This window comes from Thamnophis sirtalis, unplaced genomic scaffold (assembly GCF_051295495.1).
Source record: "Thamnophis sirtalis isolate CommonGarterSnake01/CBP01778 unplaced genomic scaffold, rThaSir2_p1.2 scaffold_6, whole genome shotgun sequence".
Lineage (NCBI taxonomy): Eukaryota > Metazoa > Chordata > Lepidosauria > Squamata > Natricidae > Thamnophis > Thamnophis sirtalis.
In genome coordinates this window covers 118,574,934-118,595,166 of record NW_028261386.1, presented here as the reverse complement: position 1 = coordinate 118,595,166, position 20,233 = coordinate 118,574,934, and the positions used below count along the sequence as shown (strand labels likewise).

At 38.7% G+C, this 20,233-nt stretch overlaps 1 protein-coding gene across 1 annotated transcript in view; it reads right to left on the bottom strand.

Annotated features, from left to right (window-relative positions):
* Window positions 1-6,999: 6,999 nt before the first annotated feature.
* The window catches only part of UBE3D (ubiquitin protein ligase E3D), a 59,823-nt gene continuing 46,589 nt past the window's right edge, over window positions 7,000-20,233 (bottom strand). The window contains exon 10 of the mRNA XM_014053586.2: window positions 7,000-9,243. Coding sequence (XP_013909061.2) covers window positions 9,211-9,243 — 33 coding nt within the window. The 3' untranslated portion in view covers window positions 7,000-9,210. The remainder of the gene's footprint in view (window positions 9,244-20,233) is intronic.

Sequence of the window (20,233 nt, the reverse complement as noted above, 5' to 3'; positions counted from 1 at the left end):
TATGTGTCCGATCTTATTAGGTCAAAGGTTTCCCTTTTCTGGTTAATTGTACAAGCAATGAAAGTGTTGAAAAGGGAAACCAATTAAATACTGAGTTACTGCAGTAATCTGGGACGGTTAGCAGCCTCTCTGAAAAAAGTCTAAAAAAGGATTTTGACTTTTAGAAAGTAGGGTATCTGCCAGGAGTCTCTTGTTTGGCTCTCATCTGTGGAGTAACTTGGTTATCATCAGATTATAGCCAATATGCTTCTTTCCATCCATTCATGGGATGGTTTAAAAGCCAAGATCTTACTATACCTGAAGATAAAACAAAACAAAAACAAAACCATACCATGATATAAGTCAATTCTAAAATTCTAAAATAAAATAAATTTAATTGTGGCTGAACTGAGATTAGAGGCTGTTGATAACGAAACACAAGCAATAAAAAACTTCATGGATTCCACCTCTTGGACTTGGTCTATCTCCCAACCTTTGGCCCTGGGGCCACAGGGCAGCAATGAGAGCAGACATCATGCAAAACATTGAGTAATTAAATGGTAGAAAGGAACAACTAAAACCAGTTACTAAAAAAATTTGAAATATATCAAAAGAACAGCCAAGTAAGCTCTTGTGTTTTCTAAATAAAACTCCTCTGGTTTGATGTCAAAATGGGTGTATGTGTTACATACTGTATGGAACAAACTTGGCTGTGAGAATAAGATCCTAAAATAACCCATAAGTGCTGCTGAGAAAGCTTCGCTTGGGTGGTGCATCTACCAACACATCAACTTTCTGATTGAGAGAATGAGTGAGAGGGACTCAATCAAACTTCCAACAAAAATCTAAGGTTGGCTCATGAGTGGGAAGACTTTCAAATTTTCCTGCCAGTTATGATCGTGACCTGACAAATGTGCGCACAACAAAAGCGCGCTGACAAAACCGCGACGTTGAAATCGCACCCACAACAGCACGTCCACAAAACCGCGCCCACAAAAGCGCGATTAGGGTTAAGTTAAGTGTTAGGGTTAGAGTTAGGGTCAGGGTTAGGTTTAGGGTTAGGTTTAGGGTTATTACCTTGTTTTCGCGTTGTTTATTGATGGCGCGCTTTTGTTGGTGTGCTGTTGGTGCGCTGTTGTGGGCGCAATTTCGACATCACAGTTTTCTTGTCGCGGTTTTGTCAGCGCGCTTTTGTCGTGCGCGCATTTGTCGGTGAACCAGTTATGATTACATCTCAAGTCTGAAGCCAGGTTTTAATCTCTTACATTGCATTTGAATTTCCCAAGTTTGAGGAGATTTATTTTTTGAATACTGTATTAAAGTCCAATAAACTTCTGTGTGACGGTACTAAACCTATATTCCTTCCACTCAACAGATTTCATTCAACCAACAAAACAAATAGTATTCAAGCTCCAATGTAATCCCATGTGTTCCTAACACTTGTGCCTTGTGTATGTGTATTCTGCAATTGTTCTCTTGCAGAAATGTCACTTTCTTTGGAATATAAATAGCCTAAAGCCTTTTGATGCAATGAAACCAACACAGACACATTCATGCACAAAGAGAAACATGTAAGTGGTACTTCTGGCTCTGTCTCAAAAGTTTAGCCATGAGCTTTTTGCAAGCCTGATGAAAGTGATCTTTCTATCAGCAGGCTTTGACGCTGCAATTTGTCCTCATAGTACACAGTGTCTCTTTGTTCCCAATCCACATATAATTTGTGTTGAATAGAAGAATATCCATGTTTGAGGGGACATCAGACATTTTATGCTGACAGGACTCTTTGGCCATGTTTAATAACAACCAAACACCTGCTCTTCCTACATGGCAGAAGTAAGTATTTTCTCACATGGTTGCAGAGACATCATGGGAAATATGAGGAGCACCATGGCTCACATGGTTAGAATGCTTGGTTGACAATGACTAAGCTCGTGTTCGAAACCCAGAGCTACTGCATGATGATGTGTGCTCCCATCATTCGCTCCAGCTCCCATCCACCTAGCAGCCTGAAAGTGGGCAACCATGAGTAGATAAATGGGTCCCACTTTGGTGGGCATATGAACGGGGACATAGGAGGAGTCTCCAATAAGGTATCCTACCATCTAATCCTTTCAACTCAGAAGTGCCTTGGTGCTTCCGACATGAAAGCAGCAGCATCATGGGAAATTTAAATGGCCATTTGTCATTCGAGTCATATTTGATGTAAGATGACCAATACAGTGCTGTGGATATCTCCTGAGGTCCCTGAGAATTACACTAGGATACCAAGAGTTGGCAAGTTAATTGTTAATTGTTCCCCACTGTGCCAGTTACTTCTGCATCATCTAGTCAAGTCTAGAAGTGATGCTAGCACATTAGTTAAATATTCCCCATTTCTATTGTGGCATGCCAGCGGCCAGCAGAGCTGGACAGTGAGGAGGTTGGGCCAGTCCTGGAGGTGGTGAAGGCTCGGATGAGGGCTCTGCATTGGAGGCAGAGATGGGGACAAGGCCATCTGGCAGTTCTCAGCTGCTTTTGGAGCTCAACAGCAGTGAGGCAGAGGAACAGCTGGAGCCTGTTCACAGTGTGCGCATGCGCAGAACTTCCAGAAGAAAACAGCAGTTAATAAATCAGAGTCGACTTGGGAGTAAAGCCACAGGTGGACGGTGAATGGCCCCTCCCATAGGAAATAAAAAAGGAGAGAAAGGGGAGTGGGCTTTTGCAGGAAACAATTCTTCGTTCTTTCATTTCAGGAGTGTGAAGATCTGTCCGTGAATCTCAGAGACTCTGTGCCAAGTCTTTCCTTGCACAGCACTGCATTTGGAAAATATGTACATGGCAGATTTCCAAGCTAGTTAAGGTCTGTGGTCATTAATTCACCTTTGAAAGACTGTTTACCAGGCCTTTGCGGAATGTGAATGAGAGGAATTCACATTCATTTAATAAAAGGGATTTTGTTGAGACAAGGAATCTGCTTTGTGCTTTTGGGGGAAGCCTAAATCAGAACAATTTCCTAGGTTTCAAGAAAGCAAAGAAAGCAAAGCAGTAATTAAACCTCCTATATATAAACATGCAGCATTATTAAGACTTCAGTGACAAGGAATGAAAGCCAATGACACCCGTCAAAGTGAGTAAAGACAATCATCAGCAGAGACTTCTCCTTCTGGACTACTTACTTCTATTATTGCCATCAGGTAGCATATCATGAATCTTATCATCCTAGAGTTGTTTTAAAAAAACTTCTTTCTATATTATTAAAAGTTGTAAGTTAAGAATGTATTGTTTCGGCAATCATAACTGCAAAGAAGCCAGAAATTATAGCTAGATATATAGGACATTATCCAAAGTTATAACTACATTGCAGTTAAGCAATTGTCAGGGCAGTGAATGATTTGTATTAAAGAAGAAGGTAAGTACAGTTAAAATGTTCTGTCAGATTCTAAATACATATTCCAGATGTTAATCCTTTAAGGCACAATAATCTATTTTTTCTAACTTTCCACAGCAGTTTCTATAATTTGGTTCCTTTGATATCTATTAAACAGAATTTAAACATGAGAATATTTCCTATCCTTATATTAAATACATGTCCACCCATTTCAGAATAAATAGCATTCGAGGGATTACCTCCTCTGACTCGGCTAATATCAAAATAAATGTCAGAAATTAAGGTAAGATAAGGTGAGGTGAGGTAACATAAGATAAGGTCAGCTAGAAACAAATATTCTTAACTAGAAGGTGTATCTGGAGCTCTCCTAATAGCCTTTTTCCATTTAATAGGTCTTCACTAAGGCACACATATTTTAATAAATGTAAATTTTAACATTTGGTTTTGCTGAGGCCCTAACTGCTCTTTAGAAGGCCAGGTCCTGAAGATGAAACTCAAATGCTTTGGCTACCTAATGAGAAGGAAGGACTCACTGGAGAAGAGCCTAATGCTGGGAAAGATTGAGGGCAAAAGAAGAAGGGGACGACAGAGAATGAGGTGGCTGGATGGAGTCACCAAAGCAGTAGGCGTGAGTTTAAATGGATTCCAAAGGATGGTAGAGGACAAAGGATGGCCGGGAGGAACGTTGTCCATGGGGTCACAATGGGTCAGACGCAACTGCGCAACAGCAATTGTCATACAAAGACTCTGTGTGTGTGTGTGTGTGTGTGTGTTGGGCATACTTATATACATTTATCACGTGTATGCACATGCACATTTAAACCCCTTTTCCCCTCCCATTTTTAAAAGATGGGGACAATATAAAATGCCTCCAATCCACAAAAAAAGATAACAGTCACTGGGCAGGGAATGGCTATCACTTTTACAAAAAGTCCACCCTCCCACATGCTGCTACTCCCCTGAAGGGTTCCCAGAGAAAAGTCAGAGAACAGAATTTCAGCAACTAATTCACATGATAAATCTTTTTTCAAAACTAGCTGCTGTGCCATCTTAAGCCTGACAAATGATACAGGCTGACAAATTACCAAAAATCTGACCTTAAGTGAACTTAAGCAGAATTAAGAAACCATGGTAGTAGCTACAGTAACATAAATAAGAAGATGTGTCTGTGGATGCTTCAACTGACTAAAGATTTTCTGGAAGATTTTTTTTAAAAAAAACTCTGCTCCACTCGCTGTTAGTTGACAAAGAAGAAAAAGAGAAGACTCACTGATCTGCACTCTCTCCCATCCAGATGGTAAACTTTTCAGATTTCTAATTGTTATATTGTGAATTGAAGACACCCGAGAGAGAATTCGTGTTTCTGCACCATTTCTCAATGGAAGACAAGACAACGTGCCAAAGTCTGGGGTAAATACATTTTATTAACTGGAATATATTTGAAGCCAAGAACTGGCTCGTCTCAAAATATCTACACTCATAAAATTTGTAGGACAGCTTTACAATATTTATCACCATACTTCGGGATTACGCAGTACAGAGAATTAACAAAAACACTCTCAAATGATAGTACTTTTACAACTAGGGTCCCAATGGTTAGCTCTCAGCTATAAATATTATCTTCTGTTGAAAACTCAATTGCCAATGTTAGCTTTATAAAGGACACATTAGTTTGCAGTGATTCCTGGATGATCTTAAACATTTCTTCTGAAAATCAGTTGATTTGTTTCGTCCATGAGAAGCAGTCCAATTTGACACTTTTCCTCTTGCTTTGTGGCTGATAGCAAATTACGGGGGTTTCCTAGTACTTGTTTGGTGAATAAATGGAGAACTGCCAATGGATGCTACAAATCCATTTGTAAATAGGAAAGGAAATCTTGCTTCATAAATTGAGGAACAGATTGGGTAACAGTCAAATTATAAGCCACAGCGTGAAACCAAGATTTTAACAGAAAGTAAGAATGAACTATAATAAAAGCTCAAGTTTCTCCTTTAAAATGCTATTTATTTTTTAAAGCTCTCTTAATAAAGTGCCTGAGGTATGTTTCCTCAGCTATTTGCAAAATACCATTTTGCAGCTAAGCACACTGTAAATTGTCCTATATCTACTTTCTTTTCAACGCTCCAATAAAGGTCTTTGCCTATTCTGCTTTTATTAGGATCACATAAATCAAAGTCTATTAAAGGCCATGCTTGGTAACCTGAAAAAAACAAGTCAATGCAATGGGAAATGTTGTTATGGTCACTGTTCTGCTGGCTGAAGTAAAGGAAAACTTTAAAAAAAAAATCCGAGGGCCAGGACACAACTGTGCATGTTAGAAAGAATTAGAAATTCTTTGTGTGTCTAATCACACATGGCTAAATAAAGCTATTCTGTTCTGTTCCGTTCTGTTCCATTCTATTCCATTACATTAATCTTAATTTAATGATATATATATAGCAATGCTGTCTTTAATGGTTTATAAAGAGTTAAAAAGAAAGCCAATTAAGTATTAAGGACTGTAGTACATGTTTTCATATTTTACTTCATATTACCATATTTTTCAGAGTATAAGATGCTCCAAAGTATAAGACACACCTAGCTTTTGGGGAGAAAAACGGGGGGGGGGGAATCTGTCTCTGCCTCCCAGCAATTTGCCTTCTTGCAGCAAACAGCACAGACGATATACACTGTTTATGGTGTTACATTTCAGACTATACTTGTATAGATGCTGTTAAAATTGATGTGGCTTTCTGGAAGTATACATTATTCTCTGCTATTTAAAAGAAGATACAATAGCACTGGGCCTCTTCAGCTCAAGCATTTATTTTAAAAAGCTTCTTCATTGTGTTAAGTTGTCTAGAACAATAATAAAACAGTCTTTAAAAAATAAGTCTAATAATTTGAACATTCTATATAGGCATTTCGTTATTGACTTACCTCCTTGCAGCAAACAGCAAACAGCCTGTTTCGGTTTAGCCTCATTAGCACAATATTTTCTTTTGCCTCTGCCTCCCAGAAATTTGCCTGCTTGCAGCAAACAGCAAACAGCCCATTTCACTTTCAATTTCAGCACAGGCCTCCTGATGATCAGCTGTTTCAGGCTGCAATGATTGCCATAGCGTATTGCCACCTCTGCAAGCTCAATTTTCCCCGTTTGCTGCAAGGAAGTAAATTTCTGGGAGGCAGAGGCCAAAGAGTGGGGGCTGGTGGGTAGGCAGGGCTACATTCAGTCTATGAGACGCACCCAAATTTTCACCCTCTTTTTTTTGGGGGGGGGGCGAGTGTGTCTTATATTCCAAAAAATATGGTATATTGTAATATGCATAACTGTGCATGTTAGAAAGAATTAGAAATCCTTTGAGTGTCTAATCACACATGGTCAAATAAAACTAATCTATTCCTATTCTTTTCTGTTCTATTCTAGCCGAGGTGGCGCAGTGGTTAGGGTGCAGTACTGCAGGCCACTTCAGCTGACTGTTATCTGCAGTTCAGCGGTTCTAATCTCACTGGCTCAAGGTTGACTCAGCCTTCCATCCTTCCGAGGTGGGTGAAATGAGAACCCAGACTGTGGGGGCTATATGCTGACTCTGTAAACCCCTTAGAGAGGGCCGAAAGCCCTATGAAACGGTATATAAATCTAGGTATATAAATCTAATTGCTATTGCTATTTCATTTATCTTAATTTAATGATATATATAGCAATGCGATCTTTAATGGTTTCTATAGAGTTAAAAAGAAAGCCAATTAAGTAAAATTTTTAAGGACTGTGGTACATGTTTTTATTCCTTGAAATCATTGCATGTTTACATGGATCAATTCCACACCACTTTCATGAAAATTCAATAAGGCATTTCATTGTTTCATTTGAAAATGTATCGGCATCTCTGTACAACTAAGCCTAAGAATTCAAGCCCCACAATAAGATAGTGCTTCTTGATCGGAAATATATTTTAAATGATTTAAAAACACAATATATCATACAATCCTTTTATATACAGTAAAGGTAACAGTAAGGTTCCCCCGCACATGCATGCTACTTGTTTCCCACTCTAGGGGTGGTGCTTATCTCTGTTTCTAAGCTGAAGAGCCAGCACTGTCCGAAGACTTCTCCATGGTCATGTGACCAGCATGACTAAACGCTGAAGGCACAAAGAGCACTGTTAACTTCCCACCAAGGTGGTCCCTATTTTTCTACTTGCATTTTTAATGTGTTTTCGAACTGATAGGTGGGCTAGTTGGGCAGAATCTGGGGCAAGTAACAAGAGCTCACTCCGTTATGTGACGCTAGGGATTCGAACCGCTGAACTGCCGACCTTCTGATCGACAAGCTCAGTGTTTTAGCCACTGAGCCACCGCGGCCCTCTTATATACAGTACATGGATTCATATTTCCTGTTGTCCAAAAAAGAAGGGGAAAAACCTTAATTTTTGGTATTAAGTATGGGGAAACAAAGGCCAGTTCTCCTGAACCAGTAGTAAAAAATGCTTATTTCCAACGGTATTTCCAACGATCAGTTGGGTGACCTCAGCTGTGACACGCATTTTTATTACCTACAATTGTTCAATTTCCTGCTTTCTAGTTAATTTGGCCCCCTTGCTATTCTACTTAGCTTTACAAACTTGGAAGGCTTCAAAATTTTCCTTTTTTAGCGCTGTGCAGGCGCGCATGCGTATAAAGTATGCATGCATGCGCAAAGCGTGCACTTGGTAGCAGACTCACCGAACCGGTAGTAGACTTCAGAGGATTTCACCACTGCTTGCATGGTTCTGAGACATCCCACTCCTTTTTATAACATGTCTAGTTCTAAGGATGAAACATTCTCCTCAAAATCTTCTTCATCTCCATCATTCTTGGAGAAACTTCATTCTTTCTAATTGGACACATTGGAGTATACCCATCACATCATATCCCAGTTTCATCTACTTCCTATCATTCATACACAGTTCTTTATAACTATCACTCACGGCTCACTGAGAAATCATGCATGCATATGGAAAACAACCTTTACTCCAATGGATCTTCAACTCTGTCACCCCCTAAAATAATAAATGAAGTTGTGTGTTGAGTATTCCCACCAAATCAAAGTATTGCTTTCATCAGTGTTAAGAATGTGCAAAGAATAAACAAATCTATCACTTCTAGGAATTCAATTTTACTTCATACATCACAGGAATTTTTAAAGATTAGGGTACAGCAACTCTTCCCTCTGGGACCACTCAAACAAATGAACAGCAAAGCTCAAAGTGGGTTTTGATAGTGCTCTCATATTTTCCACACAAGTCCCATTACAATTTTTTTTTACAAAATTGTGACACTCTAGGTTGCTTGAGATTCTCCAATGGAAGGTGATGGAGGTACTGAGAGAAACCCAATTCACACTCTGAGAAGTCCTGTTTTAAGTCCTCTTCCTGCTTTGCAGGAACTTTCAAAATAATTTTAACTAAAACACAGCTTACCAAAAGAGGTTGCAGTTTACTTTTCCATTTGGACATTAAAATATCCAATGTCTAGTCCCTGGAAGCCGGTTCCTAATTCCTCAAAAAAGGCAAAGGAGCTACTTATGAAGCCTTCTTTGTAAAGCTGATGTTGTTTCAGGAGATAATTGACTTCTCTTGGGGGAATTAGTAGGATATTAGTTACAGTGATCTCAGACTCCTGACATTTCAAATTAATTCACTCTCTGAACTCTGGTTTTACAACGATGCTTGAAGAACTTGCCTCTGTCAAATTTTCTGAACATCAGAAGACTCCAAGGTCAATAAAAAAGCTGAAATATCCAGCTTTTGATTCAGGATGGTTGGTACCACTTGGAGAAAGATAATCTTCACTTGAGGTCTAATATTCCACAATTCTTGACAGAACAAAAGATGGTTGTTTTTCTTTACAGGTCATGGTACATTTTCAGAAATGCAACCTGCAGGAAAACAAAATATAGCCCTCAAATTAGCATCTGCACAGTTAAGCTTCAACACATACACAATTATACAGACATCCACCCACAAATGAACAGAACCATGCTCAATATGTTATAGTCAGATAAACAATGCAGATAAGTGCTCCAATGACTTACAAAGGGGAACGCGCTCTGAAGAAATGCCTTTTTGACTTTTATCTCTTCGGACTTCTTAGTATAGATTGAAATCATAAATTGTGCTGGATATAATGTGACATGATCTACTACTAACAACTGTATAGAAATTTTCACTTTACGAAACGAAGACTTTAAAAAGTGCTGAGATAGCCAAATTCCTTCCAAAACTTAATGTGCCCTGAAGGATCTAGAATCATTTAATTCCATGTTCACCCATTGAGTAAATTAATACAATTCCTATGATGAGTTACCTCAATTTGTGAAATAAATCTAAACATTCTTTTGCAGTAATTCAAAGACATTTGAATCACAAAGATAAAAATCACAGGATGAATACAGAAATAAAATCAGGAGATTGCTTAGGGCAGTGATGAGCAACCTTTTTGGCGTGGTGTGTCAAAAATCGGCAAAAAATCGAGCATAACTCGCGTTGTGTGTCACTTCGACAAAAACATAATTTTGCGCAATTTATAGTTGCTGCTAATGGTGCTCACAGTTCCCGTTGGCACTCCGCTGTTCCCTGCTGTGGTGCGGTCATAACCGACAGTCCCAGGAGTAGACTCTCTGTGCCGGCCTGACTGGAGAGAGGCGCGCACTGTTCCCGCGCTCCTCTCCTGCGGGTCCTCCCTCGCCGCGCTGATGACGTGTGTGCGCACGGCACGCACGCCTTACCAGCAGCCCCTGCGCTCAGAAAGGGGCGGCGGCGATACAGTAAGTGAGTGTGGGCGGGGGAGATCACATGTCCCGCCCCCCCCCCGTTCCTCCAGCACAGATTCTTTCATCCTCGGCGGCCGTGCAGGAGCCGAGGATGAATCGCATGAAATCCTGTGCGTGTCACCCCAAATGGCTACGCGTGTCAGCACTGACATGCGTGTCATAGGTTCGCCATCACTGGCTTAGGGATTGCATGTTAGTGTAATGTACTGGTTCCAAAAGCAGTGCAAAAACATTCTTGCTTTGCCAGATGGGTTTTAATATACACAAGAGCAATTTTTGATGGGATGCTTCTTATATTTCATCTGCATGTTTTGCTTCACTATTAACTGAAAATCTTTCAAATAGGACAGGCAGTAGAAATCTGTATAAATAAATGCCAAAGCAAAGGTGAAATAATTTTATGCATCATTAAGAGATTAGGGAAAACTGAACAAACCCCCACCCCCCCCCCACCCCATCTCCCCAAGAAAAATAGATCTGGGACTACATGAAGGTAGCAGGAAGGGCTTGTAGCATGGAGCCCAATCTTCCCCTCCCTATTTGTGATTTTTGGGAACAGTGATGTTTTGCTTCTGGAGATAATTAAGTACAGAGTGCTTCCCTGTGGCTCTGATATCAATATTATTCTATTTGCCATGTTAGAAAATTTCATGTTATCTCGGTTCTTATTAAGAGGTTCCGCATATCACAGAAAATAGCAAAGAAGGCAGCTAACTGAAGGCATCTTCTGCTCACAGTGAAAATAAAAGGCAAAAAACCCAAGTAGCTGCAGATGCTGGTAATAAGGGAAGTGTTTTTTTTCTGATCTGACCCATTGGTCCATCTATCTCAGCGTGCTGTGTCTTCCGTTACATGCAGCTAGCTCAAAAACAGAAGATAATGGTCTTTCTCTGCCCTACCTAAAGGTTGAGCAAAGGTTTTCTTTTTTTTAATGAGCTTACTTATGAATAGACATGAAAATGATATCCCTGTTTTTTTTCCTGTGAAATACAAGCAGGTCCCCCAAAATTCAAACACAGTGCAGGCATTTGAAGTTGTTTTCAATCCAAGAAAATGCCCAAGACTTTTAAGTACGCAATGCTTTTGCTACACCACTGAACATTAATTCTTCTGCTATATGATTTTTCCCAGAATTCTAAATGTACTTGCATTCTGTTTTTGTCCACTGCTCCAAGCTACTACCTCAACTTACTATTTGTTTGAATTAGCTGGACTTTGATTACTCCATTACAGCTCACAAAAGGAGATCTCTGCCGATATTTACCTGGATTTTTGACTTCCAAACTCAGAGTGTTAGTTATCAGGCAAGACCTGTTTCATATTGTTTTATCAAGGGAATATCAGCTAGCAATATATAGAATTTTCATATTAGCAAACAGATTAGAAATCATTATTAGCCAGCATTTTTAAAACGCTAGGAAGAAATCTACTTTCAACTGTAATGGCAATTTTCACCATGTAATAGCAATAGCACTTAAACTTTATATACTACTTCATAGTGCTTTAAAGCCTTCTTGAAGCAGTTTACAGAATCAGCATATTGCCAGTCAGGATCGAACGTTTTGCAGTGAGCAGTGAGTCAGCCTGCAATACTGCATTCTAACCATTGTGCCACCACAGGTCCTTTGGCAGATGCTATCGCTTGTTTAAAGAAGCTGGAAAGCAAAAGTTCATTTCTGAGAGCCACTACATTTCAGGAAAGCAAGGCTTTCCAAATTTTGTGGCGTTGGCAACACCACAATCTAAAGCACTGAAAAAGATCTAAATAGAACAATTTTTTTTAAAAGAAAAAAACGGGGGTCCGGGGATTTATAATTATATTTTTCATTTCCCACTTTTCCAACTCAACAGAAAATGTCTCCTGCAAAATATTGAAAGACTACAAATAAAATCTGTCTTCTGAAGTATCTTTGAATTTTGTGCCCTCTTAATTCTGCCAAATATTATGTGTTTTCTAGTGCTTTGGCTGAGGGAAAAGGTAAATGTATACAACCAACTCCTGAGGGTTCCTTTCACTTAAAAAGCAGCCTTGGCCATCCACCACCCAATTAATTTAATGTGTACAGCTTTTTAATTTTTAATCTAAACTAGATCTGCCCTGACAATACTTTCTGCTCCCAGTTGCAACGTCCCATGTTGGCATTTTCTGATATAATGGAAACAAAATACCAATTAGAATTATATCGTAAATCTCCAGTTGAATTTCCAGTTTGGTCGTATTATCCAATCAACTGACATCTAAATCAGGAACTTCCCAACTCATATTCTTCAAAACTCTGATTACTTGGTTTCTTGGTAAAGGATTGGGGGTTAGAAACTCCAAACGAGTTTCACGTAATTGCTTTAGGAACGTGGCAAGAAATTTTACCTATGAAATTTTCTCCCTGGGTGTTCCAATCAGTCTTAAAGAGCACCTTTTCAACAAATTCAAGAATGATGCTCTTTTCAAGATCATAGCACAACTTTGATTTAAGCTGCCTATCTTACTTTAACACTAGGATTCCGTGGTAATTAACATTTTCTAATCTTGATTAACATTAACATGGCTTGAACTAAAAACTTCAAAAGGTCCCCAAAGAACTTTCTTAACTCTAATTTCCTAGTCATATTGCATATGTTAATTACTGCAAAGATTTACAAGTCGCAGCTACTGAAGTTTCTATGTTATATTATCTAAATGACAGTAAACAAACAGAAGAGTGTGCCTCAGAGCTTGTTACCGTGTGAGAAAATTAACTCTGCTATCTTTAATTTTTCTGGCACCCTTCGTTCAGGCTGCTCTGTTTATTTGGTCCTTCAAAAGTTTGGCTGCAGAATTCTGTAGTAATCTTCACATTTTGGAGTAGTTGTTCTTGTAAACAATAAGAACAATAAACAATATCAGCATTTAAAACCACTTTACAACTTATATCTGTTACTTCTTGACTTTTAAAATATGACGATGGGTATCCATGGGGAGGAGAGTGTCATCATGTATGTCATGTTTCATTATGTAAATGATGTATCTTGCATTCTGTATATCATTAGTATTATGACGTGACTGATTAATATTGATAATGGCATCATTGGGTCGTCCAAAGGATGCCAATGATTATGATTCTACTTTCAATTGTAAACACACACACACACACACACACACACACACACACACACACACACACACAAACACACACACATACGTTTTATATATATCCCAGTAAGGGTATGGCTAGCTGATGAGAGCTAAATAGCTTGAAATAGATGTATACTAGTCTCCCTTTATTTATTTATCAGCACAAATGCAACACAAATGTAACAAAGGCAACAGTAAAAATAATGGCTTTCTGTCTGGATAGTCTCTTGTGATGAGCCGATAGACAGAGAAAGGAAGCAGTAGGCTTCCTCCCACATTTGGGCATACCAGGGGTTGTGACACAATACATACCTATTTCCCTGGCTTAGCTGATAAAGGAGGAGAACCTGTGGCCTAGTGGCTAATACAACTGCCTAATATGTAATACAGCCCAGGTTTGAATCCTAGTAAGGGTATGGCTAGCTGATGAGAGCTAAATAGCTTGAAATAGATCTATACTAGTCTCCCTTTATTTATTTATCAGCACAAATGCAACATACACACACACACACACACACACACACACATATATATTACTGCTTACTTGACTTTACTCCAGGGTAAAGTGGCACATAACTGCTTTAAACAAATAAGATTACTAGAAAACACTATGAAATGGGGAAAATGTACAGATTACTTATGAACTCCATTAGCAGAAAAGGAAATTTAAATTGGTATTAAATGGGAGGGAAAGTGAGTTAAAGAGCCATTGAGATGACTTTGGAGTAATTATGCAGAAATAGTTATAAAAAACAAAAACATGCTTTAGGCTCAAGAAATAAGAGAAACCTTTAGAAAGAAACACAGCCTGGAAAATGGTGATGCTTTCAAGATTATATATTTATATATTTATTTATAGCATGTATCAATAAAGGGATGTTTCAAACTTCTACATCTCTTTCTATTCTGGCCTACCCTGGCTAATAGCAAAGTAGAAAATAAAATTTCAGTTCCAGATGATTTAAAAAAGAGAATGGGCACCTGACTACCCCTTTCAAGCCTTAGAAGGCAGCAAGATGTAAAGAGGGGCTCAACACAGAAATATTAATTTTGTTTGATATTTCTTAAAAATCCTGTTTAGCAAACTTTTATTTCCTAAACCTTGAACAGGAAAGCATAAAAATCACAGATACTGCTAACATCGAGTCTTTTCTCTTTCAAGAAAAAATTAAACTTCTGTAATCTTAAGCCTAATCAATAGACATTCTAAAACAGTGATGGCTTACCTTTTTGTCATTGTGTGCCGGAAATGTACGTGTGTGCCCACACCTATAGTGCAATGCACGTGTGACACCCCCACACTCCCCACCCCCCTGCGCATGCATGAGCGACAGCCCATTTTGGGCCTAGCAAGCCTCCCTGAACCCATGCATGCTCTGTAGAGACTTGAAAATCAGCTGACTGGTAGGCATGCGCGCATGCACAGTGAAGCTGAGCTGGGGTGATGGCTCGCGTGCCCACAGAGAGGGCTTGGCGTGCCACCTGTGGTACATGTGCCATTGGTTTGCTATCACAGTTCTAAAAGAATGTTCTCTGGTTCAGAAAAACCTCCAAATGGCCTCAACAACTCTCAGAAAGAGGACTAACAATCAGATGACTGCAAGGAATATAAATCCTTCCATTCCCCACCACTCAGTCAGAACTGAAGAAGCTTCTTGGATGATAAGTGAAATGTCTTCAAGGAAAATCAAAGCTTCAAGAAGCTTCTTGGATGAGAAGTGAAATTTCTTCAAGGAAAAACAAAGAAAGTCCAATTCTTCTTGGGAAAAAAAGCACCTTTGGAACAACCATGAACTAGATGATTGAGAATCTGTTCTCAATCATCAAAAGAATGATGAGAATCTGTTCTTTTAGACATTCTAAAAGAAACTATAATGGGGAATTCATTCAAGCCTATGAACTTGCACTTGGTAGCAATATTACTTTTTAAAGAGGGTTTAGTTATGTATGGAATGGAGGACATAATTAGAATCTAATGCTGGCATTACATATACGCCCTCGGAAAAAGTAAATATCTGAGTTATGCCTAAACACTTCCTTAATTCTCAGGTAGGATCTAAGAAAAGGAGATGTTCATTATATGCAACTCACCTTTATTGTATTGAGTCTGCTATTTTCATGCTTATTTTATACTAGTTGATAACCTAGCATTGCCCAGGTATTTATTTATAGGGAGAAAATGTCCAGACCAAACGTAATTTTTAATGTTGGATTTTCCTCCTTACCAGAGGGAGCCCCCTTGTGGAGTACTGTGAAGCCGTTACTATGGCAACTCTACTGCGCTGTACAGTAGAAGCCATTTTACAGCAGTACAGTAGAAGTCCTTTTAAGGCACAACAGGCTGTATTTTAATAGAATACACATCCCGAGGGGTGTTAGGGATGTCTTACACCCACAGTATTTGTTTCCAGAGAGTAAGTCATGTGTGTATCAAGTTTGGTTGAAATTGCTTAAGGCATTCCAGAGTTATGCTGGAACATACACACACATAGCCATTTATATATAAGAAAGATTATCACAGATCAGAAACATGACGTTTTTTCTTGCAAAAAGTGGTAGGGAGAAATTTCTTTCCATCTTCCTCTGCATGAAGGAATGGAATTCTGTGTCTAATTTGGAGTGGGGGATAGGATCTGCCTGAAGATTTGTCCACTGATGTCATGGTGGCTGTATGTATGATGGAAGTCCAACATTTTTGCCGAATTGGGTCATCAGTTCTGATGTGCATGAATTAAGCGGTCTGTCTCTCCAAAAACTTTATAGCAACAATTCAGGGCTAATGTAAACAGTCTTATACGGTTATACTTGGATTATTTTATCATGTTTGCATACCATCAATATGTTTTGAAACAAGATGGATATCTGTATCTGTAGTAAAAATTCAGGCAATCAGAAAGATTTAGAACACTAGAACAGTTTCAATAGCAGGGTATACCTATAACTGCCTAATACACATGCTTTTAATGTTGTTATTATATTATATTTTTACATTATCAATGTTATTGTGATGAATATTACAACAAATATGCAGATTATGATTGTTTAAAAATAATTGTACCCAGATCACACACTGTTAGATGGAAATTCAATATTATATAAATAAAAGGTGGCGGAAAAAAGATACTAAATATCTTAAGGGCAATAAGCTGGAAAATAAATACCGGTCTCAATGTCTATCTTCTGTGCTGGCAGACTGGCAAAACTCACCCATGAACACCAACTGGCAGTCAGAAGACATGACAGGAATTCTTTAATTTCACAACATATAGACAGATTTAACCATAGTTTCAATTGGGAAAATGTGAGAATCCTAGACCTAGGCCAAGTCCAAAAATGCCAGGGAATATCTAAAAGTCTGGCACTCTGACAAATCAGCCATCACTAGACAAATAGACATTAACAACATCTATAGACCATGAAAAAGAGACAATCAACCAGCCCAAAGGAGAACAAAAAGACCCCAGCACTTCTCCACCAATAATCAGCACAGATTAACTCCAAGGTTAACTTCAGACCAACAATCAAGCTAACAATAACCCCAGTCAAGAAACTGCCAAAGAGCCATCACTAAACAACCCAACCAGAGAACCCTTAAGACCACTCCCAACCACCCAGACAGTCACTAGAATCAGAGGTGGGTTACTCCCGGTTTGGCCTGGTTTGGCAAAACTGGTAGTAGTATTTTGGCCTGGGTTGCATAACCAGCAGCGACTCAGGGTGACCATGCCCCCAAACCAGTTCCCTGGTCACCTGCTGCTGTTACCGGAATGTTGTTTAGTAGCACGCACGCATGTGCAGTTCACTGTAAATTGTTCTGCGCATGCGCGAAGAACAGTTTACATTGAACTGCGCCCGTGAAGAGCATGTGAAGCGAACCAGTAGTAAAACCGGGAGCAACCCACCTCTGACTAGAATATAAACTGACAGCAAACAGCACTCCTTGCTAGCATTGATGATGTTACCTAGTTAAGGTAATGAAATGTCTGCAAAACAACAAGCAACCTCAGAGAACACCAAGGACCTCTCTACCTCCTGTAATGTCACTGTTTGTTCCTACATTAATTGTTCCTATGTGGATAGAAATCCAGTAATGAGATATGTGTTCATGTGTTTGTGCTGCTGACCAATTTCAGTGCAAATGTCTTCCTTTGCTGCTAAGAGCCCTAAGAGCTGAGGTGGCGCAGTGGGTAGGGTGCAGTACTGCAGGCCACTTCAGCTGACTGTTATCTGCAGTTCAGCGGTTCTAGTCTCACCGGCTCAAGGTTGACTCAGCCTTCCATCCTTCCGAGGTGGGTGAAATGAGGACCCAGACTGTGGGGGCGATATGCTGACTTGGTAAACCGCTTAGAGAGGGCTGAAAGCTCTATGAAGCGGTATATAAGTCTAACTGCTATTGCTAATCACCATTTGTACATGAGCCGAGTTTTATCATCACTATGACATATTCATTACTGGGCTATATCAACAAAATGGCTTATTAGGGGAAAAAAATGGGAAGGGTAGGAGAAAGCTGGACTACACATTTTCATCCGAATAGTGCTTTGATCAGGGCACGTCAGGACCAAAGAAATAGTTCTGCAAGAGTGATCTATTTTTCACCCCAGAAAACATACATCTTCGTGTTTATCTTTTATAACGGGGGTTCTTAAACTTTGAAAACTCTAGCATTATTAATGTGTATGGCCCTCCCCTTATGAATGCAATAATAACTTTACTGGAGCTAGCTGTGGGTGAGAAAATCATATATTAAAATTAAATAAAATGTAATTTATATATCCTAACAATTTTCCAGATTTGTGAACCAGTAGGGGGCATGTGCAGCCACAACAAAGCCTGAAGCAAGTGTTGATAATGCTCCAGTTTGCCTGTCCAAGGATAAACAACTTTTTAAAAAATCTGTGATCCGTAAATTTCTATGTGACCCTTCAGGGGGTCCCCATTCATTTTGAGACCTCCTGGCATATAAATCATATAAATATGCTCAACTTTTTTTTTAGTCCTTCTTACGTCTAAACTTGAATATAGTTTTGAGTGCAGACTTGAAAAAGAATCCTTTTAGAGATTGTATAGCTCAATGCGTATCAAGAGACAAGTACAGACGTAAAGAGATGATGTACTTGTAAGCAGAGATTAATTGATACTTATGCCATTAGAAATATCTAAATCAAGCAACTTTGGAACTTTTTTCCTAAGTCTCCCCTATTTCTATGTAATAGACAGAAGGAAGAGCCACAACCATGGCAGCAGTCAGATAAAAGAAATCTGAGTTGGGAGCAGAAGTATAATATGAGAATTTTTCTTGGACGAGACCATCCCTTCCCTAATTCTCACAAAAATAAAAAAGGGGAGGGGAGATATTAAGATCTGCTAAGATTCTATTACTGTGACTTAAAATAAAAGCAGTTTTAGCATTCATATTGTTGTTTCTGTCTACCTTGAGAAGCTGACAGTAATAGATGACAAAATTGTTGTTATGATGACAGAATAATTTATTCTTATGCATGTGAAAAACAACTGCTTTCAAACGTGTATCATATCCCTAGGAACGACTCTACTTTCTAAAATAGGATGTAGAAGTTCAAAATATACTACTGCAGAACTATTACTGGTAGCTTTAAAAAAAAAGCTAATAGAATATTAAAAAAAGGAGGGAAGGGCCAATTAATTTCAGAATGTCTTGTCTTGTGGCTCTGTAAGAGACACAAATCCATTAATTTCAATGTGTCTGAAAGCTTAATGACTTTCTGCACCTTTGAAATTCCCTAATTTTCTCCCTTCATCATGGTTGATGGGTAGAAAATTTCAGAAAGGGAATATGAGCAGGAAGTTGTTTAAATTTAAAATGATAAAAACCATTTGAGGAGAAGCTGGGTATACAATTTACTTAACAAAATTATAGGCACAGAAATAACTGGTAACCTAGGTTTGATTGAAATGCGTTCAGGAGCTTACCATTTACAACTATTATCTACTGACACCTAGAAGCAACAGACGCGGTGTATGTTACAAGTAATTTTAAATACAGCATTTCTGCTGCATTTGTTCTAACTGATGTACGTTTTTAATAAAACTTGTGGAAGCAGGAGGGACAATGCCTAGACCTTTAGTAAATTTAAATTAGTTCATTGCTAGAAGCATAAAGCATTAATGAAATATACAAGAGAGCTTCTAACAATATTTGTTTAGTGTAACTAACACTTTTTCTTTAAATCCATTGTGCATACACTGTAGAACCACAGCAAATACTGCACAATCAGAACTGACCTACAAGTAGTTCTTACCTGCCAATGGTAATTGGGACCAGGAACTCTGTTACTAAGTGACATGGTCATAAAGTCGACATTATGGGAATGCAATGATTTATGACAGCAATTCCGGCAATTCCAGTTGCCATCGTTAGGCGACTCGCACATAGTCACAACATCCACAGTCACATTGTTGCCATTTGTTGGCTTCCCGATTGACTTTGCTTGTGAAAGCTTCATTTGCAATAAAACTCACAAATGGCAAAGATATGACTGTGGGATGGTTCAATGTCGTACTTGCCAGCCAATCACTATCACTAATGTGACCACAGAAAGCATCATGGTTGCAAACATTTAGTTGTAAGTATTTCTCATAATTGTCTACATAATTGTCAGTGTCATAACTTCAAGCATTCGCTGAATGAGTGAACGTTAAACAAAGACTATCTGTGTAAGCATTGTATTCTTTAGCACAGGAGACTGAAGATGTCAAATGAACATCATATATTTACATTCAAAAACGAATAATGGAAAAGAATTAACTTTAATAATTTAGTAAAGTTACCAATTTTCATTTTTCTTTCTTTCAAAAGAATACCATCCTAAGCTACTTACTCCTCCCTTAAAGTTGGTGTGCTCCCATTTAATGTTTTCATTAACAGTTTATCAATAGTAATGTCTATGCTATTGTCTACTTCTACTGGGATCCTAACAGAAGAAATAGAAAGAAAGGTTAGAG